At 43.7% G+C, this 25,800-nt stretch overlaps 2 protein-coding genes across 5 annotated transcripts in view; both read left to right on the forward strand.

Moving 5' to 3' along the window:
• Positions 1-288: 288 nt before the first annotated feature.
• On the forward strand, positions 289-3,829 carry LOC144033935 (ras-related protein O-RAL-like). The gene is made up of 5 exons (XM_077542358.1): positions 289-651; positions 1,425-1,565; positions 1,643-1,851; positions 2,282-2,456; positions 3,339-3,829. Exons 2-5 carry the CDS (start codon positions 1,452-1,454, stop codon positions 3,444-3,446), a joined length of 606 nt encoding a protein of 201 aa, XP_077398484.1. The 5' UTR covers positions 289-651; positions 1,425-1,451; the 3' UTR covers positions 3,447-3,829.
• A 2,744-nt stretch (positions 3,830-6,573) lies between these two features.
• Positions 6,574-25,800, forward strand: part of agap1 (ArfGAP with GTPase domain, ankyrin repeat and PH domain 1) — a 93,628-nt gene continuing 74,401 nt past the window's right edge. For 2 of the 4 annotated variants that reach the window (XM_077568705.1, XM_077568714.1), the window contains exons 1-3: positions 6,574-6,803; positions 7,110-7,233; positions 7,308-7,518. In XM_077568705.1, the coding sequence (XP_077424831.1) occupies positions 7,356-7,518 (163 nt within the window). In that variant the 5' untranslated portion in view covers positions 6,574-6,803; positions 7,110-7,233; positions 7,308-7,355. Of the gene's footprint in view, positions 6,804-7,109; positions 7,234-7,307; positions 7,519-19,584; positions 21,741-25,800 lie in introns of those variants that run through there. The other 2 variants (XM_077568690.1, XM_077568696.1) reach the window with 1 other exon arrangement.

The following is a 25,800-nucleotide window of genomic DNA, read 5'->3' on the forward strand; positions in this document are numbered from 1 at the left end:
TATAGTTTATTTTTTAGTTTAACGCTGTATCTTATTTTGTATTGTACCTTTATTTTAATTATTTAAGGCGTATATGGCGTTTTTGTGAATTTGGTGAGGTTGTTATCCATTTCTGTTTTTTAATTTTTTACCTATTCTGGACACTATACTTTGTTTAAATCATTTGTTTATTGGGGGGGGGGGGGTCATACTAATAGATATAAACAAAAAATTTAACGTAATAATAAAATAACGAAATACAGGTCAGAACTTCCTGTTACGTCATATCCGTCAGTTTTTTTCCCTTATCAAAGCAGAGAACAGGGCGATCTGTCACTCTGCGCCCCTTTCCCAGATTTGTGAAGTGAATAGGATGCTCGTGTGAAACCGCATTTCTTTTAAACATTACAATTTCGTGTGTGGAATTGCAGTGAAATAACTTCAGTGGCGTGAAATTTGCGGCATGTTTTATCCATAACAGTCAACAGTCTCCACCCTCATGGTGACATTTAGAACTGTCAGAGTTTGTCCTCCTGTCGCTCTTCCTTCTTTGTCTGCTTCGGCCACAACACAAGGTGCGGCACAAAAAGTCTGCTGCTAGTCCAACTTGATTTTCTATCGCTACGCTGTATGGCGGAAAACTTCGCAAACAAGTGAAACAAGTACTAGTAGGTGAGTTTGCGGATGTTTTCTTTACAGTTTCAGTTCGCTTCATGTTTCTTCTATTTGTTGACGAGCCGTAACGTCGTTTAACTCGATTGTTTCCCTGAGGGAGAGACAGCGCTATCGGAACCAAAGTATCACGTGAGCGTCACTAGTTTCAGCCAATCGTGTGTCTCGGGGGCGTTCCCACAAAAGCTTTAATCCAATCAAAATCGGAATTTGGTTTGAGGGCGGAAGCTTAGGAGAGCTATTTGGTGGCTTGTCGAAACTCGTTGATTGGTTGTCAGTTTACTCACAATCTTTGAATTATTATTTCTGTTTGATTTGTTTTATTATGCATTCATTTATGTTGCCCCCTCTCCATTGTCCATTATGACTCCGATGTGACGGCAGACACTAAAGACGCATATTCAACTTGATTGATTGGATCCAATTTCATAAACTGTAGTTGGGTGTACAGTATTATAATTCATCTCTGTATGATTACATATCACTGTCAATAATATTAGATGTGCAAAGTGCACAAATATTACCGTCGCATAATTACATTATTCATTACTTACCAGTGTAGGGCTGAACCATTAAAAAAATAATTTGAATAATTGCGCCCCCCCAGCCCTCATTATGGCGATTCAATATGCAATTATTTTTTTCATGGTCTCTTCCCATTTTTTTTTTATTTTTTTTTTTACAAACACAAGTAATAAATTAATCTGTAATAATATAAAAAATATTATACGTAAAAGTTGTGGTGAATAAATGTTAATAATTCCCGATGCTAGTCTGTGCAGTTGTTGCTGTGAGGCGTCATGGCCTCGAGCAAAAACAAGAACCAGACGTCTCTGGCGCTGCACAAGGTGATCATGGTGGGCAGCGGCGGCGTTGGGAAATCCGCCCTCACGCTGCAGTTCATGTACGACGAGGTGAGATTGCAATTCTTACGATTCCCGCTAGCCTCGCTCGTGTTTTCCACGTCTCTCAATGTTTTGTGTGCTTGCAGTTTGTGGAAGATTATGAGCCCACCAAGGCCGACAGCTACAGGAAGAAGGTGGTCCTGGACGGCGAGGACGTTCAGATCGACATTCTGGACACGGCGGGGCAGGAGGACTACGCCGCAATCAGAGACAACTACTTCCGCAGCGGAGAGGGCTTCCTGCTCGTCTTTTCGATCACAGAATACGAGTCCTTCGTGGCCACGACAGAGTTAAGGTGCCATCGCCTTTTCAACTATTTTTTTTTGTTACTGTGCACAACAAAAGATTGACTACGATGTCTGAGAATATATGCCGATATAAATTAAAAAACAACCAACGAACTGTTTTTAGCAAGCACATTTTTTTCTAATATATCGCAACAGTATGTTAAAAAATAACGTAGGCAATTTTGCTATTAGAGCGTACAGGTAAGGTATGTTTTTTCACTCACTATTATTAGTTAATTTACCATTTTTTGTTAGCCAGTTCGCATATTGCTAACAACCGACATGCTAGGGCTGTGCAAGTAGAAATTCATTTTTACTTTTGTACTTAAGACCATTTCAGAGTCTGAAGTTTTACTGAAGTCTCATTGCACAGAAATACTTTAGCCACCTGTGATCGTATTGTTAGTTTGAAGCAAGTTTATTATCTGTTTTCCGTAGGGAGCAGATTTTGCGTGTGAAGGAAGAGGAGACCATTCCCATGTTACTGGTGGGGAATAAGTCGGACCTGGAGGACCGTCGAAAAGTTAGTGTTGAGGAGGTGGTGGAAAAAGTCAATGAGTGGCGCGTTCAGTATGTGGAGACTTCGGCTAAGACCAGAGCTAACGTGGATAAGGTACGCACATACACACTGGGGAAAAAAAACTATTTGTGTTGTGAATGTTTTTGTTTTTATGCTTTTTTGCTGTGAATCAACAATTATAAATGTTGGTAACTTTCCATAGAGATTGATGATATTAAACAGGAATAAACTGCTATATAAATACTTTTTAGGCATGTTTTTTTTTAATAGCATTTTTTTAAAATAAAGGTCTTAAAACACACTTAAAATAAGAAGACAAAAAAACAATGGATAAGACAAAAATATTGCAGTGTAACAGTGTGCCAATCTTGTCTGTTTACAGTAAACAAATCTCGCTTTTTCCTAATTAACAAACTTTGCATCTCACAATATACATCAAAAATCATGCCCAAAGATGTACAATACTTCCTGTTTTGTCATTCTTCCGAGTTTGCCGCCATCTAGTGGTCAAAGGTGGAATTACACAATATAAATGACCGTTAGAGCAAAAATAGTTATTCATTAATTAATGGAGTTAGGGCTGCTCGATTATGAAGAAAATATTAAACAGGATTAATTTGGTAATAATTTTAATCACGACGAGAACAATCATTTGTTTTTTTTTTACAAAACAAGAAAATGTTTACAAATGTAAAAAAATACATATATGCATTTTAAAATAAAAAAAGTTGCAAATATATAAATTTAAACAACTCAAAATTAGCATTAATAATCTTTTAAAGATAATAGTAACAATTGAAATTGTAATTGAATTTCAATTAATTGCACAGCCCTAAATGGAGTGGGGATTATTATATTTCCAAAATTGCCCATCTTAACTTGCCATGGAAATTTACTCCCCTTTGCAACTCTGTGCTGATGTTTATCTGGAGCTCGTGTTGAACATGCCCTCTGCTAATCCTGGGTTTCTCACAGGTGTTCTTCGACCTAATGCGTGAAGTGCGCGTGAAGAAAATGGCTGAGAGCATGGATAAAAATGGGCCAAGCGGAAAGAAGAAGAAAAAGCGCTGCTGCATACTTTAACACGCTAAAGAACACGCTAAGACAAATGCTGCAGACGGCCGACAATCACCTCGCCAATTCCTCTTAATCAGGAGCACCACTTCAGCCTGAAATCATGTCACAGGAAGTCGCTGAAGTGGCCTGTTCCTCATCAGGACACAGCTCACAGTTGTGGTTTTCTCAAACAGTCCAAAGTGCCAAATTACCTGTGTGGGGACCTTTGCTTGCTTCTGTTCGCAACACAGTTTTACATCCCTTTTGGTTATGAACAAATGTTCACATTTTTCCCCACACTTCAGCGTTCACCTTTTAAAATGTTACAAATATCACATCTGGATCACTACAGAGATAACATGGAAAAACGTGATTTGATTAATAAAGGACCTCACTTGGTTTTTTTTGTATTTTGGAAACGGTTGATGTCATCATTCAGCCCCGATGCAGTCTTTGTCCACGAGGTGGTGCTGTAAATCTTCCCGGGTCATCAGCATGTGTTAAATTAAATTAAAAACTAACACGCACTAGTAACAGTATTATCAGTTGCAAAGTCGCAACGTAAAATGTCTTCCCTCTAGCTTCAGCCACGAATGTCCAATTGTCAGTCCCTTCATATAGAAGTGTGCTCAAGTAACCAATCACCTGATCCCTGTATTTGGCACTGATCTGTATATACAGTATTACTGGAGAGCGGATAGCCCATACATGCCGGTGCAAGCCGTTGAAGCTACAGGGCGGCCATCTTACTCTTCCTATCTCGCGAGCAGACTACCGTATAAAGTAAACTATACGTATACGTGCAGAACACCCCCTTTGTCTTTTCGCTCTGTTCCTAAGACCCCAATATTCAATTTGGCAGAGGCATCTTTTGTTGAATTACAGGTATAATTATTTAATAAACAATATACAAGTTTCCTCCTGTAAACATCAATAAGCATATCATTTATACATGTGTTTAAGGCAAATTGTAAAATGTCTGATGTCCTCTTGTTTAGGTTTAACAAATTTAAAGCATCATTAATCATGCTGTTTGTACTAAGTACTGTCTCAAAGGTTCTCCAAAGAAACGTTTCTTGGGAGGAGCAATATGGCGGCCTCGCGACTTTAAAAGTCTTGGCCCATCCATTTGTATCTGGTAATATATACAGTGTATATATCAGTGGGATAAAACGTTTAGTGGAAATATGTATCTGTCGATCCATCGCATAATATGATACTTACTTTGCACCATTTTGTCTTACAAACACATTAATAGAAGTCCACAACACAGAGTCAACTTGAATTTTGAAATAGCTCATCTGCAAGGACCTAAGCATGTGGCACCTCAAAATGTTGTTTCATCATAACAACACCAGGGGTCGCAGTTTTTCCATTGCAGAGTGCTGGTTATGTGGGCGAGGGTCAATCCACCTGCCTGTGTGAATCCTGGACTGTATTTTGCCCCCCCCCAACTGCCCAGTTCCATCACCTTTGGTGTGTGGCGGGCCTTAACTGGGCAAGGAGAGTTTATGGATGACGGCACAAAACATAGATAAACTTACAAAGAACCACTTCATTCCGAGAGAACACAAATTTTGTATCAGGGCGACACCGGGTGGGAGGAAGAAACGCAGCATTGTGCCCATTTTACTGCTGGATGGAGAACAAATAGTAGCATGCACACAACAGACATTAGGGGATTTTCGTCTGCTTCTTGTGGCTCACATAGCTGACTTCCATGCAACTGGCATGGAATCAATTGCCACTCAATGCCCCCTCACATAGCTGGCCAAATACAGTTTGTGCTGATGGATAAGATGTTATAATACTCTACTTTTCCTGACTTCCAGCATTTATTAGAAAATGGAGGATGGCATTAAGTCGACTTGCCAACTTCAAAGAGGCGTAACAGAGACTGACTGTGGACAGTGTGTGGAGTTTAACACCTTTTACCCTTACACCCCTTTGTGTCGAAAGCAAAGCTGATGCCAAACTGCAACAGATGTGTGAGCACCCATTATGGACACCAGGTTCCGCTTCAGAAAGTTCTGCCTGCAAGGGACGGGCGGCTATACCGTTATGTCTCTGATGTGTTAATTTTATGTGAAGGCAGTGTGAAAAGGGGTAATGGACATACTGTATGTCTAGAGTCCACTCTGTTAGGCTCTTTCACACTGCAGTAACGTTAGCCTGAAACTAGGAACTTTTCGCATCATTCTACGGCGTTTGAAATTGCTACCACAGATGTGGAAGGACAATAAGTGAAGGCTGTGTGGTTTTCCCCAGTGGAGGAATGCAGAGGAAACTGTAAGGCGTCACAAATGGGTAAGTTTAGTTTACTGATAAATATTCACAGGGTTTCACAAGCTCTTGATACATGTTGTCATCCAAACAAATAATAAATAAGCTAAAAGTAGAACGGGTTCTCTCCCTTCATCATTTTGGACTGCTGACTGGCCGCTTCACACACATGCAGCAGTCCCATGCAAGTACCAATTAGCCTACAGCAAGTTTTAAATGCATGTTGTTTATTTTAAACACCCAAAAAACATAGCTCATTATTTTTTTCCAATCCACGACATAAAAAAATGTAAATAAGAGTAAATTACGTATTGTTCTACCAATATTATGTTAGATATTATATCTCTTGACTTGTATGAGCACGATGCTAAGTAATTAAAGAGGAAATATTTTTATATTCAGCAATTAAAAACAATAAAGTTTTACTTTTGTTTATTTCAGTCTGGCGCGTTTTACTTTGACTTAGGTAAATAAGTTTGATACAGACTTCTAGTTTTACCAGAGTTGGGTTTTTTTAACACAAATATCTGCACTTCTACTTAAGTGCATTTTTGTCCCCCCTGGTGATATGACAACACCTTTATGTGACGTTAAACACGAATCCCAGCGGAAAAGGATAAGTAGATGTTTTTGCTAACTTGCTTGTTTCCAGTAAGGAAAGAAGACGCGATGGTCCGTGGATGAAACCTGTTTTATAGCCCGAAGCATGTCTAAAGGACTAATATTGGAATGGTTATTTACGCACTATTAGTCTATAACAACGGCAATTACAGTTTTATGTGATGACGAGTTTGATATGAAAATCGCCATAGGCTTGGAGTTTTATTTTGAAATGCGCAACCCTAACAGGAAGCACATTGCGGGGAATAACGCTCGTTCCACCATCGTTTGTGCTGTGGATACGGTCTACCAGGGATGGACGTTGGTGCACGGGACGAGGCAGTGGCCGAACGGAACACAACAAACGTGGCGATTTGATCACTTTTAAGGGAACAGGGGTGTTTGTTTGTTTTTGCAACGAGTTCCCGAGGCTGATTGTCGGGCGGCGGAGACAAACAAGACAAGGGTCGGGAGGGAGCAGACACGAACGAACCGCTCCGGGTAGGACCCGTCAAGCAGCTGTTCTCTAACCAGATGTTTTGTGTCGGTAAAATAATAGCGAGACTCGTATTTGCGGCTCTCGAAAGCGATTTTATTGGAAAATAGCCACACACTGAGAAGCTACGGCTAGCTAGTTAGCGTTAGCCGGGGTCCAGCTAGCAGCTACCGTAGCCTGCTAACCGCAAGGCCGTTGTACTCAACTGTATTCCGTTGTACTGTATTCCTCATGACTGGACGTGGCTGTGGAATCGTGTTGTGGACCTCATTCATCGGCGCAACTGTCCTCTACATTTCACCCCCTGGCAGCCAAGACATGGAGAAGTCCTGCTCAGGCTGCTGCACATCTGTCAGCGCCCCCGAGTCAGGAGCCGGGACACTCCGGGGACCGAGTGCCCGCAGCGGCCAGTAGCTCCGGCACTGCTCGGTGGCTGTGAGTCCGAACGTGGTAGAAAGCATGTGTATGCAATTTGTATCTGTGTGGTAGTGAGCAGCTCTTGTGTGCAGTTTTTCAGCAAACGTCCCACCCCCATCCTGGAAGAAGTCCCTGCGGCAATGAATTACCAGCAGCATCTCGCCAATTCAGCCGCCATCCGGGCGGAGATCCAGAGGTTCGAGTCCGTCCATCCCAACATCTACTCCATCTACGAGCTGCTGGAGCGAGTGGACGAGCCCTTGCTTCAGAACCAGATCCGGGAGCATGTCATCGCCATTGAAGGTAGGACAGGGCCTGCTTCAGTGACTTCAATGAGCTGCTTTAGGTACGCTTTGAAGAAGAAACCGTGTTGCATTGTGGGATGATTTTGGTCGAGTTAGGAGTTGTGTAGGTGATGAAGGCTTTGCAGTAGCTGTTTAGTTGCATAGTGAAGGAAATTACGTTAAGATGCAAGAAAGGGGATTAAGAGAGAAAAATTCAACCACGAAAGGGCTACCCTCACATTGGTGAACTGCGCAAATATAGCTGATGCGCACTTACACAACACAAGAGGTCAAACAAAATGTAAACAACAGGTGTGGATCGCTGTTCCAATCTGTTTTGGGGATTTCATACAGTTCCAACATTGATCATGTTCATTGTTGGCATGTATCAGTCTCATGCATGGTCCAAGTTTTACATATAAAATCCCCTCTCCGTCTTGCATTTTAACTAGGGGTGTCAGGCGATTACAATTTTTAATCGTAATTAATCGCATGACTTCAATAGTTAACTCTTTTTTTTTTTTTTATGAAATTTTTTTTAAACTAATAGAAGTATGGCTGCATCTTTTAGTTATTGATAATTTCATAATAATTCATGAAATTGAGTTAAAATTTAAAAGATGTACTGTACTGTAAAAACGAGTGTGATATTGGTTTGTGTGGAGGCCATTTTTCTGCCACTAGATGGCATAATTGCGTTTGTAAGACATTGGTGACAGCGCAGTGCATTTTTCTTTTCATATTAAGAGCTATCTGATCTTTAACATAAAGTAACTGGTGAAATTGTGCACATTTTTAAAATTGTAAAATACAACTTGACCCCAGTCTCCACAAATATATGCATTATTGTTAAATTTATTACCGCTAAATTTTGACGTGAACATGTCTGCTGCATTGCAACTGGAATTCCCCTCATTAATCGTGTGTTAAAAATAAAATAGTGGCATTAAAGAAACTTTAAATTAACTCAAAATCAATGCACTGATTTTGACACCCCTAGTTTTTAACATACTTTACTACTACTTGAGAATATTTACAATGAATGAAATACTATATGACACAAGCGCTTTTCTTGTCATATGAGAGCGATTCGTGTGCTTCTTTGTTCTGTTGTTGAGATTTAGATGCCACAATTGATTCTTTACCTACAATCTGAGTTGGGACATATCAATCCATCATGTCTTTGATAGTTCAGTAGCATTGTCAGCAAATCCTGCTGCAGTCGTTTGTAGCAACATGCAGATTTCCAGTGAGTCACGTCCTTGTCCTGATTGGCCTTCCTGGTTTCTGCATGAGGACCATCAGATGGCGTTAAGCGCTGCTTTCGTTTGTTTTCATCCATGTTCTTTGAGTGAATATTGGAGCTCGCAGTGACTCATGAAGTGTGCTCGGAAATGTGTCATTTGATTTCAGCATTGTCAGTTCGAGAAATCTGTCTTTGCAAAGATGGCGGTCTGTTTATTTGTAAGTGTTCGACCGAAGCCATCACTTACATAATGCAGTGGCTGAAATCTCTGCACCTTTTTGTCCATCATGCCTGCCTAAGCCCCACCCCCATGCAGATTAGGGCCAAGCGCAGACATTCAATTCCTCTCCGTTAAGTGCTTGTGTGTTTTCGGCGCATCATCATCCGGCGCCCTGCAGGCACACTTTTCTGTGCATAAAGCCAAGTGAGTCATGACGTGAAGAGTCTAATGCTCATCAAGTCGCAGCGGTCATGTTGTTATGTTGCGATGGCGGCGGGAGCGTGTTGATTGCATTTGAAGTCTGTGTTATTTCCTTTCCACTTTATGGGGCTATCGCTTGGGTTGAGAAGGAAAGACACAGTAGAGGGACAGAAGGTAGAGGGGAAGCCGTATAGACCTTTTGCACGTGACGTCACAGCCCTCATAGGAACGCCCCCTCCCGGACGGTGGACGGTAAAAGAATCACTTGCCTCGTACAGATCCATTGAATCTCATACAGTGGTTAGCCCTGTAGCTAATCGATTATTTTCTAAAATAGTTATATCTTGTTGTGCGGTCAGTTGTACTAATAAACTGGGTGTAAACCAAACATCGATTTACTGATGAAGATAAAAGATGTCGATGGTAGCAGCCGGACTCGAGAGGCGGCCCTCAAGAGTATTTGCGGATTTATTTTGCAGCGATCGTCTTTCACGATTGGTTAGTTCATTTTTTTTTTACTAGCAAACATACACGCTGACAAAGATTGTAACAGAGGTGTCAAATTACACGGTTCAAATCATATTAACAAGCCAGATAGATAGTTTGCATCCACTCCAATTGCACATACACTCAGCTACGTTTTAAAGTGTACCTTCTTCAAAACTATTACGTGCATTTGACTGTTTAATAATAGTGGATTTGGTCTTCGTGGTTGGAGTTTTTCACTCTGGAGCTCAATCTTTCGGAGTCATATTTGTGAAAATACTGCAAAGTTTGCCACTACGATAGTCATTTGTTCCATGCTCGTCAACCTAGTAACAAACATCATCACGGAACGTGTCAAAATAAGTCAGTTAGCATGATAAACAAGTGTTACCTTTGCATTACGAGGTATATTGTCCTCCGGATGTGAGCGTAGCATCTCGTCCCAGAGACGGCCATTGACAAGCTTTTTAAATCAGCCCTGGTTTAAGGAGGAGAGACAGCATTGACGACATAATGATAAAGGTCGTGGGCTGTGAATTTTGGCAAAATCGGCCATTTGATTAACTCTTTCACTGCCACTGACGTTTAAAGACGTCAAGTAAAAACCTACGCTTCACTGCCAATGACGTCAAAAGACGTCATCCAATGATTTTTTTGAAACGGGTGCTGGGAAGGCTTGCGGAGCTCTCCTGAAAGTTTTAAGCAGGTTTTTTGAGCCTAATGACTATTTTTGGCCCCTAGAGGGCAGCGATGACTCTCTTTTGACAAGATCGGGTGGGCGTCAGTAGAGGCGGAGCTAGAGCGTTGAGCAGGAGATCAGAATGGAAAACAAAGGAAAAATGGCGGCCGGTCGCGAGGAGCTAACGCCAGAGCCGTTTTTTTCAAAGACCAAAAGCATCGCTGAAAAAGCACATTGTTGATGACATGATCATCATCGATGATGAAGATGATGGTGACTCCGTGGTTGGAAAGCATTGACGCGGCAGTAGAAGACGTTAGATGGAGCTAGATGGAGGAGGGAACGGGCAATGGCGAGCGTTTGCAAGCAGCTCTACACTTACAAGACGAAAGGCATCGACCAACGCTAAAATAGTACATTGATGACGACGATGATCATCATCGATGATGATGAAGGTGAATCCGAGCTTGACGGCGAAATTGGAACCGCTGACGCGGCGGCTATGACGGTGTCGTAACGCGGAGCGCAACCGAGCACGCGCAGGCGGACGTTCGATCGGACGACGGAGAGTGCCCCGAGTCCAATGCATATTCATCGGAGGAAGTGTGTACAGTCTGCTACTTGCTTTTTATTCCGCGGAAAAAAAGGCCGTCAAGAAAGTGTAACGTTTGCACGCAAAACGGACCAATGTGAAAGTGAAAGTAAACTGTTGTGCGAGTCCTGGCGTCTCCTTGCACGCAGGAGAGCGTTACAAAAGGAAAAACTGTATTTGAAACATCCACATAATTGTAAGTAGTACCACAGTTGCACACATTTGTAAATAGTTTGCGAAATTGTCAAATCAAATTGTTACACTGTTGAATGGAAATAAACGTATTTTGCAATCAAAAAACACTTTTTCATTGTTGGTGGTGGTGTATTACAGAAGTAAAGCACTATTTAGGTGTTTGTGGCATCATTCATGGACAAAAAGAAGTGTACAATTCACTAGAGTGCATGAAATAACATCGTTTCACAAAAAGCTCTTTTTCTCCGTTTTTTGTTTCTAAAGAGAGAATTTCGGTGAAAGTAACCATTTTCTATTGTTGATTACTGAAGAACGGAATAAGGTAGAAACAAACTTTTTTTTCTGATGAAAGCCGAGAGTCCAATCTTTCATTTGGTAGTATGTGTGTTTCCATAGTCCAAACACAACATTTTCTGTGGACCTTGAAAGATCACTCAAAATGCTTAAATCGGCTGGCAGTGGGGACAACCCGTTTCTGAAAACGTCTGGCAGTGAAAGAGTTAACCGTGTAAAAACAGCAAGTGACAGGAGGTTAGGGGCTGTTTTCAAACTAGCAATCTCCAGTTTAAGTAAATATCGCGCTCTATGAGCCCCGACTAAATGTGCAACTTTTCAACTGACAGGCGAACTTCAGTTGAAGTAGATTCCATGGCCCGATGGGCAATAATAACTTTTAATTAGTAAAATAACAGTCTCTAAGTCACTATGTCGCTTGGCATCACGTCCACTTCCGTTCAACAGTCGTTTCCATCCGCCGTCCATCGTAGGGCAGTCACGTGAACAAGTGGCGACGGTGCAAAAGTTCTATTGAGAGGTTGAGCGACGAGAGATCAATGCCAACCGTAAAAATCCCACAAAACAAAAAGGAATGAAACATTTGCAAGGAAAATGAAGAAATGCCTGGATTAGCATGAGCGATGTAATCCGGCTAATGTCCATGAAACCTTTTCAGGTAACAAGATAACACAGCATCGCGGTACAGTTTGCTGGCAGCGGTGTAAAGGCATCTCCTCGGCACTCAAAGGTCAAACCTAGGTCAGAGGTCACTCACTCCTGTTACCAATTGATGGTGAGTCAAAGAGAGCTGGGATTAGCGACAAACTCCACTTTTCCTTTTCATTAATCCGCCTGCCAGACGCCCGTCGGCCAGCAGATCTTTGCACGGGACGCAAGTATCTGCAAAGTGTGAGGGAGATTATTGCATGTTGATGTGTTTACTGTCAGCGCCGTTCGTGCCAGTGTGTTGTCTTAGCAATGTACTAACTCCATCAAAGATTGTGGGTGCTGATGATGTCCGACCATGTTCAATCTGTGTCATTCCAGACACCCCGCTGAGTCTTCAGTCTTTGTCTCTTAAAGCCTGTGGGATCAGAAAGCCCCCCCCCTTTTTTTTCTGAACGTAAACACAGACCAGATTGGGCTAAATCTTGACTGACATTTTCTTTTTTTTTCTCGCCTCTTGTTTTGCGTGACAATGAACGATGATGTCCACTTTTGATATGCGGCAGCATCAACATTGATGGGTTTCATGAGTTAAGATTGTTTTTAGTAGTGATAGACACATATGTTTTTTTTCACTGCTCATACGGATAGTGATTATTAGTAGTCAAGGAGGCCCTTAACTGATATTTCAAGATGATATTCATTTGCAGTTAAAGAGAAAATATTTGTGTCAAAATTATTATTATTATTATTATTTTTAATGCCATTAACTCTTTGACTGCCAGACGTTTTCAGAAAAGGGATGCCGTGGGTGCCAGCCGATTTAAGCATTTTTGACGGATCTTTCAAGGTCCACAGAAAATTATGTGTTTGGACTATGGAAACACACATACTACCGAATGAAAGATTGGACTCTCATCTTTCATCAGAAAAAAAAGTTTGTTTCTACCTTATTCCGTTTTTCAGTAATCAACAATAGAAAATGGTTAGTTTCACCTCTGTTTTGAAAAAAACGTCTTTTAACGTCTTTGGCACTCCTCCATAGGATTTTACTAAACGTTATTTAACGTTTTTGGCAGTCAAAGAGTTAAGCTTGTTTGGTAAAACAACTTTTCAACACTTTGTAGGTTTTTCTCAAAAATAATGCATCAGATTTATATAGCGCTTTTCTTTCTTGAAACTCAAAGACGCTTCACAATGGATACATTATTCATGCTCTCACACATTCAGACTGTGGCGGCGGTAAGCTAATTGAGTAGCCACAGTTGGCCTGGGGCAGGCTGACGGCAGCGTGGCTGCCAGTCTGCGTCTACGGCCCCTCCGACCACCACCACCACCAAACATTTGCACCTTCCATGCACCAGTGTGAGTAGCACTGGAGGCAATGTGTGTGACACACGCCATGACACAAGAGTGGGGATCGAACAGCCAACCTTATGGTTACTCAACGACCGTCTCTACACCCTGAGCCACGGCCGCCACATTCACTCGGGTTCTAATTTGGGGGTGTTTGGTGCATAAGCACAAACAACAGTCAGGACCCGTCCCCCCACCCGAAGGCGGAGGGAGGCTACCCTCTCGTCTACTGGGGTGAACCGCAACGTACAGGCGGTAAGCCGGGGGGGGGGGGCAATCAGTATGCGCACACCTACTCTGTGCCTCTGACCGTGGGCAACTCCAGACTGGAAGAGAGTCTAACCCCTCTCGAGAAGATTGGTACCAGAGCCCAAGCCATGTGTGGAGGAGAGTACGACTACATCTAGTCGGAATTTCTCTACCTCACACACCATCTCGGGCTCCTTCCCCGCCAGAGAGGTGACATTCCATGTCCCAAGAGCTAGCTTCTGTAGCCGGGGATCAGACCGCCAAGGTCCCCGTCCTTGGCTGCCGCCCAGCCCACTAAGCACCCGACTCCTTTGGCCCCGCTTACCGGCGGTGAGCCCATGGGAAATGGGACCCACGTTGCCTCTTCGTGCTGTGCACCCTTCCCTCTGCACCCGTAGGGCCCGGCCACCAGGCGCTCGCCAACGAGCCTCACCTCCGGGCCTGCCTCCAGAGGGGGGCCCGATGACCCACGTCCGGGCAAGGGAAACGTCTGTCCACATTATGAGGGGTCTTTGAGCCGTGCTTTGTCTGGGCCCTCACCTAAGACCCGTTTGCCATGGTTGACCCTGCCAGGGGCATAGAGCCCCAGACAACATAGCTCCTCGGATAATTGGGACACACAAACTCCTCCGCCACGATAAAGTGCCGGCTTACGGAGGAGATCATAATACCATTTTTAGATTAGTGGGACTGCTGAGAACATATTATTGTCAAGAAGAACTTTGCGTTGACTTCCACTTTAAGGTCAAAGCTAATGCTGATTGGTTCCTCGAGCGGGAACCTGAAGAAACAATGGGAGCTCGCTATGCTTTATTCTCCTAATCGTATCTGTCCTTACTCTCCTCACCTGCTGGTCAAACAGGAAGGTGACACCGGCTCTGTGACACAGTGCTGATGTCGCTCAGGTGTCCACCTGAGCAGTGATGGAACATTTGTCATGTTTTCAGGGTACTCTCAATAAATAGATGTGAGTGGGAGGTCAAATGGAATCCGCGGCGTCCTCCAGAAGGATTATGAGCTGACGCTGTAACCACAGAACCACCTAATTGCCTCAATCAGCACATTGTGAGCGGACGGTGTGAGCGTCACCCGACAAGTCAAAACACAAACAAACAAATGGCTGAGCTTGATCAGTATCTCTTCCTACTTCCATGTTTTTTTACAGACACAAAACTGCCCAAAGCAGTTTTGCCGCATTGCCGTGTCTGAAGTACACTTTGACACGGCTGTTGCGACTTTTTGGCACATTCAGTTTAATGAATGCGCATTGATTGCTTTTAACACAAAAGGCGGCGGGCTGTGAATCCATTTCTAGACTGACAGCCTGACACCTCCGATGCTACCTCGGACCGCGGCAAATACTTGGGTAGACTTGAACGGCCCATCTGGAATCGGTACCCAGGAGTGGGTTGGCACTCCCAGCAGGGCACCAGATGATCTGACGTTTGCTTTCCCGATGATGAAAACTCTGCCGGTTGTACGCGTCAGCGTCACGTCGGCAGCTGCAGCTTCACAAGGCCGCTCACTTCCCTGTTCTCCAAACAGTCCGCTACGAAGGGAAGCGCCGGACACTGACCCAAACAATAGCCCAGGCAAGTCCCACACGGATCACATGCAGGTATAAAAATAGACTTCCTGCTCTCAGCGTAACAATGCTCTTGCATCTTCCTGTGAGGGTGGCAAGCGGGGGCACCCTGCGAAACCTGCCGTCAAGGTGATTTGGGAGACACACGATACGCTGTGGTCCTAATTCTTGGCGCCACTTTAGTACTACTAGTTATTGTTTGTTATTATTTGAGTTGTAGCTTTGCTCTGCAAGTTTTTTTTAAATAGGTTTCTTTAACCTGTATAAATTTGGGATGCTGATATCATGCGTCTTGTACTCCGATACTACGACACACGTCACTTTAGCAGCCTTGCTCGCCGAGATGCTCGTTTGCTCACGCAAAATAAGAATCGGTGTGGAAGGCTTGCGAAAGATGGTCTCTGAGTCGCCGTAGTGTGCGCGCTCCTGCGTGCTTTTCACGCTATTCTTTGACCACTAGATGGCGCTAAGAACTACACACTGGGTCTCTAGTTACATCATTGCCTTCGCGCAATTACAACATACCAGCTCAGCTTTTGTTCTCCTTCTGTAAAAGAATCTAACCCCACCCCAAAAAAATTCACTTTGTAAGTCTGCAGGCTCTATGTAGGGGATAACCTCTCCTCACATCACATTCCAACCACACTACAAAATAGCCAACTCACTATATAGCGCTCTATATTGTGGATAGGGAGTGATCTGGAATGTGATCCCTGGAGCCACGCCTCCAGCAACAAAGAATTAAGGGGCAACAGAAAAGACAAGAATTGCAAGAAGACAGAAAGTACATGCGGATGGAATATAACATGAACACCAAATGCTTTTCAACGAGCCAAACATACAAGAAAGGAAGCGTCCCGAACTTGGGAACTTGCAAATTTGTTCTCTTCAGTCACTCTACTAATATTTTACATTCTCATTCTTCTTCTATTTTAGACTGAACCATTTCCTGGGTAAACTACATTTATTGAAGCTTGTAATAATTTCACTTGATGTGTGTCCATGTTAAAGTTATTTTAATGTTCCCACTCCAAACATGCCACGGTGCATTCTGTGGTTCCCAACTCTCACTGCCATTTTTTTTTCTCATTGTGGTCCCTGTGCCCTCGTCCACGTGTATTTGCTTCAAGCTGGAGTTCAGCTCCATTTATTTTTAGTAAGCATCCTTTATATCTAGCGACGGCAACTTGAGGCTGTAGTGGCTTTCAGAGCATCTGTTGATGTGCTGTAGTTCTTGTGGAATAAATTTGAGCACTTTTGGATGACACGACCTAACCCTAATTTCATTAACGTGAGTATCATTCGTAGGCGTGAGTGTGGTTGGTTGTTTGTCTGTTTGTGCCCTGCCATTGGCTAGCGACCAGTTCAGGGTGTATCCTGGCTCTTGCCTAAAAACTGCTGGAATACAGCCCCCCCGCTCCCCCAAGAGCCTTGTGAGAATAAGAAGCTCCGAGAATTAAAGGATGGAGTATTACATGGTGTCCATACTATGTCCAGAGTAGACTAAGTGCACTACTGAAGGATGCTCAGCAGGTGGCAGCAGTTAGTTGCACTTGCTAATTGGGAATGCTGGGATTTCTGAGCATGTGGAGATGTTGCTTTTTAACCCCCCCCCCCCCCCCCCACCCCCCAAGTCAGGCTCAATAAACAACAATCATAACCTTGTTTTGTCGATTTTAGAATTTGCCAGCTTAAATTGATAAGGTCAAACATTCTCAAGAGTTTTGTATCTGGATGAGAAGCAAGCACAACCAGCGGGAATGTGAATTCCTCTCATAGAATGTAGAGGTTGACTGATGATGAAAATTGTATGCGCTTCACGTTTTTTTTTTTGTTTTAAGTAGCTGAAAAAAGATTCACAATAACAAGCTGTGTCAAGCATTCAAAGGCAGCGAACTCTGCGGGGGGGTTCTGGTGGCGAGCGGAGGGAAGATGTGGGCCACGAGAAGTAGGTCATACACATTACTAATGTATTTGTTGTACTTGTGGATGTGTTGCTGCTGGAGCTTGCTAAATCGCGATGGCCGGCCTTGCATGAGCACAGGAGAGCATCTGGTTGCTTGTGAAATGTCAACCGCAATTTGACATCAAACATTTCATGGAGCTAAGGATGCTGATGAAGGGCGACAGTTCCATTTGACAAAAATCGTCAACACCCAAAGTAGCCGGCTTGTTACCATGGCAATTTGCCCGTCATTGTAAACCCAAATTGACTGCTGTTAATGAAAAAATGTGACATTTCTACTTGTATGATTTTGTTGTTGTGGTTTTGATGGCACTGGTCTTGATGAGCGCCCTCCCGGCAGCATTGGAATTTTCTCAACCTGCCCTCCCCCCTCTTCCCATCGCTGACTGACTGACCTATTTTCCCTGTCTCCAGAGGGTGTGGTAGTATGGGGGAGGGAGGGAGATGCCGTACCTCCTGCCGCTGCACCCTTTCAGGTGTGTTTGTGTGTCATCATAAGATGACACGGTAAACATTGAAAGGATGAACGAGTAAACTGGGGAGGAGACTGCACTTCGTGTTTGCCTCACCACCTTCACGGCATCCCAGTTTGAAGTTCCACCTTGCAGATTGGACTAATCAGCAGGACTGACATTTTGACATGGACTTAAAAGCAACCACAGCCGTAACAAAGTGCTGTACATAAGACTAAATGTAAAACACAATAAATACAATAACATGTAGCATCATAGGCAAACAGCTAAAGTCCAATACTACTGATATTCTCTGCTGTAATAGTACAGTTGAGCTTGATGCAAAAAAAGAATGAGCGGGTGGAAAGTGCAAATAAAATGGACAACAGAGCTGTTGTAAACAGGCTGCCGATTCACAGGCACACAAGACGAGAAACGCCGATCATCTCCGCCAAAAAAAAGTCACGGTTAAAGTGCTGTAAATATCGCATAACAGCTTTGCATGAGGCAAAGCGAACACTAAATGGCGTTTTAAAAACAGGCGGAAAAGTGCAAATAAAGGATCAGGGAGAACGTTAGCAGAGGCTGTTACAAAAGGCACAAAAGTTGTATGATATAAGACACATCGTACACCTAAAAACAGTTTAAAGATGTTATTAAATATGACTTTTATCACATTAAATATTCATTTAAGATGAATGTTAAGAGGTACAAACAGCAATATCTTAACTCACTCGCAGCCATCTTCACTGAAGCAATCCCCTTCTTTCCCCGGCTGTTTTACTGGATTTTGACTGATTTTGCTAGGCCCTCAGAATATTGTGTTCTATTGATATAAAAACATGGAACCTATCAAAAGAAAGATTAGTCTCTTCTTTCACCAAGAAAAAAGTATATTTCTATCTGTTTAGAACTGTGGGGAAATCAGCTTGTTGCAACTTGGCCCTGGTTGATCTCTTATACTCTGCTGCCACCTGCTGTAATTACTACCATTGTGTCACCCGTTCTCTGCAGTTCAGAGGCTGCATCAAAGCCTTCTGTATGCTCTAGCATAGACAAAAAAAAAAACAAAAACTAAAAACGTATAAATACGTCTTTGGGACACTTAAAAAACTAAAATAGAATGTGTTTATACGTTTTTGGGAGCAAATGAGTTAATGTGTTTTTCACATTTTTCTTTTTTCACAAATAATGCCAAACTTAGATTTATGGTAAATGGGCTGCTTTTTATGTGCTTATAACTACACCTTACGACAGTTTTATTTCTTTAAAGGTGCATTATGCCATTTAAAAAGGTAATGTTAAAGCCTTTTCTACATCATGCATGCTCCGCCAATGACCAGATGAGTACGAAGAGCCCTGACTGTTTAACTCTGACTGCACCTATCAGCTTTTATCTTCCCTTTATAGTAGAGTGTGCGGACCCTGCACACTCTACCGTTTCTTTGGGGAGGGGCATCGCAGAGTTTTTCTTACCTCATTTGAAGTCATGTCTTTGTTTGCCAACTGTGGCTGTCTCTTTAAGATCGTGCACGTACTCGCACGCGCACCATGAACGAGTCTGACACAGATGCTGCAGTTACGCTTTGGGCCAGAGGTGGCAGTTGCGAGTAGAAAAGTGACAAACTTAACAAAGATCCTTTAAATATGTAACTGTTAAGAATATTTTGACTGCATATTAAAAGAAATTCAGACACTCAAATTTATTTATTCAGTCATTGTGTAAATATGTGCATGTTTTAGCATGTATCTTAAACAGGAGGTGAAGTGCCCTGCGCTTCCATTCGTTGCATTTTCCTCTCCATCTGAAGCGGAGCAATTGCTTAAGGAAAAAGTAATGATAACAACCTAATTTTGAGGAGACAAATGAGTAATACAGGAGAGTCTTCCCTCTCGCCACCTCCTCTTTGCCAAAAACAATGCAATCAACCGTACACTCGGCATCTTCACACCAGGCATAAAATGTTTGTGGGGCAACAGAAGCAAAGTTGAGCTTCATTGAGCTACTAGGTTGCATGGCTAGAAAGAGCAGGTTACCGCCCCCCTCTTAGTACAAAGTAAAACCCGGCATGGATGTCATGTAGACGTTTTTACAGAGAGAGCAAGTCGGCCAGCCTCAGAAGGGAGAAAATGACTGGAGAGGAAATAGTAACGCACGCGGCAATCCGTCATGCTAAATGGATTGTGTTTTTATCTTTGATGGAAAACTGTTAAGTACAGCGAGGCCTGGCAACACCGCTTGCAAAATCCATCTCATGTTTTTTGTCTGCGCCGCTGCGCGCGCACCGCGTGTGTGTGCATGCGCGTGTGAGCCTGAGTGCGTGCGCGCGCGCACAGCTGAGAGTGCAATGGAGGCGACGGCATCGGGACTGTTGTGAAGGCTTGACCATGGCCCTCGTCGTGAGATAAAGCTTATTAAATAGGAATGACAGCGGAGCGGAGGTGAAAGGCTCTCGTCTGGCTGCGCACACGCACACGCACGATGGGACGTGACGCGTTCGCACCGTGAGTGAGAGTGAATCCAATTGACGCTTCAGTTTTGGAATCTCGCGGCATTGACGGGCGGGACACGCAGCGAAGGAAGCGAGAGCGGCGAGGACACCTGCACGCCTTTTCCCCCCTTCTTTTTTCGGGGGGAGAATTTGGGCTGCCAGCTGAATTCTGTGGGGATGAAGGCGGAATGCGTTTCCTGTCAGCTTTTTGCGCCTCTGGTGACGGGAAAGTCACTCAAGAGTGTTTATGGCTGGTGCTGCTCAACTAGTTTAACATGTTGAGAAATGGGGCAATAGATTATTGAACCCTGTGAGACATCTGCTGCCTGTAAGGAATCTTCACACAGGAACTTTATGGAGACTTTTCTTTGTTTTAATCTGCCTGTAAGGAAGCTACATGGGAACTTTATAGAGATTTTTTGAGGAAATTTGCCGAGTTTCTGAGGCAGGACTTGGGATTCCAGCCATGTTCCTTCTGGATGGGAACTCTTCTGAAGAGATGGAGAGAGGGACGGCTCAGAGGAAAACAGTGTACCGCATCTCACTCACGCTGGTGAAGAAGGAGACATCGGAGGACGGGGACGGCACATCGGAAAAGCCAAAAGCGGGGGTCTTCAGGCGGCAAGCCTCCATGGAGGCCCAGCGCGCTGGCCTGCTAGAACAAGTGCAAGAAGTGGAGGACGAATCAGATGATTTGTCATCGCAAAACCACATGAGGAACTTCAGGACGTATAGCACTGGCCAGCTGGAGCTGGGGAGGCTTAAAATGGCCCGCAAGCAGCAAGTGCAAATGGCGAGGAAAAACACCACCATGTTTAGGAGTTCGCAAGAATCGCCAGCTTCTCCTGGACTTGAGAACATTTGTACGAGAACAGACTCTCCTGGGAATGTGGTGAGTAACGGCGTGATCAAGATGAAGAGACTCTTCAAGTCAAAGAGTTTGGAGAAGAGCCCTGAGTCGGTAGACCACGGCGGGACGACGCCACCCTTAAACGGGACGCCACCCTTAAATGGGACGGCACCCTTAAACGGGGCATCACCAACAGCAGAGACGCTGCCTCATCAGGATTCCGCCGGCCCGCTGCGCCGCAGCTTCAGCTTCCGGCACTGGACGGGCAGCGAGCGGCCACGTTTGCAAGCGCTGAAGGACAAACAATTCAGCAGTTCTGCTTGCGTAGATCTTGCGTCCGGAGATCCGAAGGTCAAACACGTTGACGCTTTGCGCCAGAGCACCCCCGGCCGCCCTCGCTTAGAGAAGAGTCGGACGCTGGAGGTCGGTGCCATCCTGAACAAGACTGACCCTGTGTTTGAACTCAGCTGCCGGGAGAGCGCGCACGGCGGGAAAAATCGCACGCTGGACAACAGTGACCTCCAGGTTCTGGCTGCGCTCCCGCTCCGGAGAGGAGGAGGAGGACGTTCCAGTGAGAGGAGGCTGGTGCGCTTCTTCAGCGGAATCTTCTCACGCAGGGACGGGACCGGCACCTCGACACCAGTGGGAAGCCCCGGTGCGATCCGTCCCCTCCGCCACAGGACCACCCCTTCGCAGTCCAGCACAGAGAGCGTGAACGGCAGCACAGGCGGTAAACCTGCGTCTTTGTGTGTTTAGGGGGTTAATGTGTGTTTGTTTTGGTCGGCGGGTGATGTTTGGTTGAGCCTCCCTCTGTTTGTCTTTCATTACTTGGAGCTACACGCACTTCATGTCCCAAGTGCAAACAAATGCTGCTCAGGTTTAAGAGGACCGTCCGTGTCTGTGTCTGTAAGGTGACGGTGTCGATAACAAGCATTTTCCAGCCAGAAGTGGAAACAAATTGAAATAGCAGCGAGGGCAAAGATGAGGTCAGAAAGGAAGAGGAAGATCTCTTCGGGGACTTCAGTGTATTTGAAGCCAGCTTTAGGCCTCAAAGTCACATGGAGATGGAAAGGTACTTCCCTTTGTAATGACAGCACGGTTTGGAACGAATTCAACTCCACATTCCCGAACCAACGTCATCGCGTGACAGAATGTGTTGCTGATGTAAGTCTGTAGTGTGAAACTGCCGTAAAGCTTGAAAGTGGCCTGTCGCTTTGAATATTGCTACCGAAAAGGAGTATCGCTAGCTAACATGCTACTTCTCTTTTTGTGAGGATTGATTGTGAGTAAATTTAGCTAAAGGTGCAACAAGGCAACTCTCCTAAGTGTTTTTAGAACTTGAACACCCTTTCGTCAAGTTCTTTGGGGTCATCCCACTCAGATTGTGAAGTTCCCACGCAAAAACATTGATAGAGACAGGAAGCAACTCGCCATATATAGTTGATTTACACGGCGTGGTTTAAGTCACAAATTTCATTTCCTTTGCTCTCAAGTGGCATGATTGGCATATGTACGGTATCTCGTATCAGATCTGCCAATGAGAATGCATTGGAAACTCACAGGTCGGAATTACCTCAATGCAAGCTTGATCTCATTACAAAACAATGAACGGAAAATACAATAAAATAGGGTCACTATAAATATTGCTACATTAGCGGTGTATTTATCATAAAAAAAAAAAAAAAAGTGGAATAATGCGGAGGCCACCCTCATTTAAATAAATGGAGGGAAAGCGTCAACCCAGGCCAACTATATGCTATGTAACTTTCAAAATTGGTATGAATTATGCATTATCAATTTGTGGCCTGCGAATGGCTGGCGACCAAATCAGGGTGGACCTCGCCTCTCGCCCAGTGACAACTGGGATAGGCTCCAGCACGCCCGTGACCCTAGTGAGGATAAGCGGTTCAGAGAATGAATGGATGAATTACTTGTCACTTCCAGGTGTTGACATTTTTGTAGCATTTTACTTCCAATGTGTGCGTGTCTTCAAACTCTTCATATGTACATGGAAACAGATTAAAAAAAAAAAATAATCGGATAGACTGTAGTAGGTCTTAAATAAGAATTGGGAACTTGGACCTGCAGCGTAAACCCAACTTCTCGTCTTGTCTGGCTGTCTGACTGGTGTGGATGTTTCAGCGAGCTTCACTCTTTGTCGTGTCACCTGAGATCAGGGATGTGATTTTTCCGCTAATTCGCGGAATTCCGCTTTTTTTTTATCTCCCCCCCCCCAAAAAAAAAAATTCCGATTTTTTTATTTTTTTTAGTAGTTCATTGTGTATGCACATGACTCCGACAGATAACATCTTCTGCTATAACAAAGACATTTGTGGTATGCTCTAATATGAGTTACTTTTCATTTGGTCATGACACAATTATTTGTTCATGAAATTTGAACTCTTCAACATTATTTATGTGTTAACTTAGTAATCACATTAGTTAGATATGATGATATTCTCAGTGATAGTTTTTAAAAGCAAAGGCAGTCCAATGTTTTTGAATGTGACTGATTTTGAGTTGACTAAAACTGCCATTTTATATGGGATAGTTCAATATACATTGAAAATTGATGCTGTTGTTTTGTCTATTTCTTTGTCATGTGAGTGCATTGAAAGTACTTAAAAACACGGAAAACCCGCAGAGCCCCGGCTAAATTTTCAGATAATTTCACTTTGGTCAAATCACATCCCTGTGAGATCTTCAGGTGTGAGTTTGACGCTGCGGTTGTGTTTGCCATTTCATAATGAGACTTTGAAACGTTTTGTTTTATTATCCAAGTAAAGAAGCCACACATAAACAACTTAAGATATAATAAAAGTTGCCCTAAATTGTGATGATTTGCCACTTCCTGCTCGAACCACAGTGGGTCACAGGACTCAACTGACTGCAGGCCTTTGGGAAACACAGCCGCCCCTTTGACATCTAAAGCAGAAAAAAAAAAAAAAAACAAGTTGAGAGAATGTGACACTTGAGTGTCACTGTGCTGGCGTGTGCAGCTTTGTCAACCCCCGACCTCAAAATATTCACAACAGACCTGATGACTCCTGACAGGAAATCTGGCAAGTGATGGGCTTTTTCCAATGCATAAGAAGACTCCAGACTGACCATATTCGGTATGAAAACATTTTAGTGGTAAAATGTTTGGAGCGCTGAAAGCTCAATGAAGAGTCAAAACAGTATAGACGTATGCTTGTGTAAAGGAGTGCGTATGTGTGAGTGTGTGCTCGTCAGTGTGTGTGTGTGTGTGTGTGACCTACATCCACAGCCATGCAGAAGTAATGTGAGGCGCGCACACAACTGATCAGAAAGATGAAGGGATGCTTCCCTTCTCCATCTCGCTGCCATCGTCTGCTGCATATTTAAGGGCCGCCGCACTCTTAAGTCACACCATCAAACGCAGCTGCAATGTCAAGCCCGGGTCTCAATTTTGTGAGTGGACGATCTTCGGCGACTTGTTGTGCTGTGCTTTTGAATTCAAAACCCAGATGAACAGCATCGCAGATGTAACGGCCCCTTAAAAATATCATGTTGTATCACAGAGGGATCGTTCACTGCAAAAATGGTGTCCCAAGTGAGAACGGCTGCCCCCATGCCTGATTAATAGATTCACTGCATATATTTTGCTTTACAATAATACGTATATTTATTATTTCTAGTGCATTGCCTAGTACCTGGCGATTTGATCTGTATCACCATTCATAGGTCAAGATTCGATTAGATTAATCCCGATACGACTCTATAGGTCGATTATTTCGATTTCGATAAAACAGATCTGGTTAAGATATCTCATCAACATTTTTTTTTTTTTTTATTGTAAAGAGACTTTATGGACACCGTATATCTGTGGCAAAGAAGCCAAGGGTGGAGGGTCACCAAAATGCACAAGTGCAGTCAATGAATGCCTTCATTCTCGCCGGTTTCAGCTTTGTATTATTTTGGAATGGCTGCGGTGGTCAGGGCAATTCATTTCCCCCACAATTACGCCATGTTGCTTCTGGTTCATTAAAATAATAAATGTGGCGCCTCAAATCATTGTTTGCACATAAGAATAGCAGGGATTGCAGTTTTGTCATTGCCAGGGCTGAGAGGGTTAGTCATTGCCGATTATTTGCTTGCATGCGTCGGGCCTGGCTAGTTCTTTAATTTTCATGGTTTGCTTGATTACAGGTTTTTTTTTGTGTGAGTGTCAAGTGGCTGCGTTTATCCAGCGACTGCCCGAGGTTGTGTGGGTGTTAAAGAGTGTGAGTGTGCATCTGTGTTCTTCACCCTCCTCTTCACCACCACGTCCTTTTCAGGACTAAATTGAAGCTTGTGGCGTTGTATGTGGCTTAAAAGGACTTGGGCAGGTGTGTCCAAACTATGGCTCTGGGACCATTTGCGACCCCCTGTAAATTGCTTTTACTCTGAACTTTTATAGTAGAAATGGATTAGTTTACTACCAGATTGCTTTTGTTTTAGTTAGAAATGCACAATGATATCAGTGGCCGATAACTATCGGCAATTATCGACCAATTATACATAATTCACACAAACCAGATATTAAAGAAAGCCAGCAATAATAATGGACTAGGTCCACCTGTTGTGGTTGTGACTCAAGTTGTGCTGAACTCCTCAACCCCTCCCCTCTCCTAGGGTAGTGTTGCATATTTGTGACATCATAATGCGCGCGACCTCGTGGCAGTCTCCAGTGTGGGCTTTCGTTACTGTGTCTCTCCAAAATGTTACCCTCGCAGTTTTTTGTTGCATTTTCAAAACATGACATGAGGTTACAGGTTGTCGTTGAAGCA

The sequence above is a fragment of the Vanacampus margaritifer genome, chromosome 1 (genome assembly GCF_051991255.1).
Source record: "Vanacampus margaritifer isolate UIUO_Vmar chromosome 1, RoL_Vmar_1.0, whole genome shotgun sequence".
Classification (NCBI taxonomy): Eukaryota; Metazoa; Chordata; class Actinopteri; order Syngnathiformes; family Syngnathidae; genus Vanacampus; species Vanacampus margaritifer.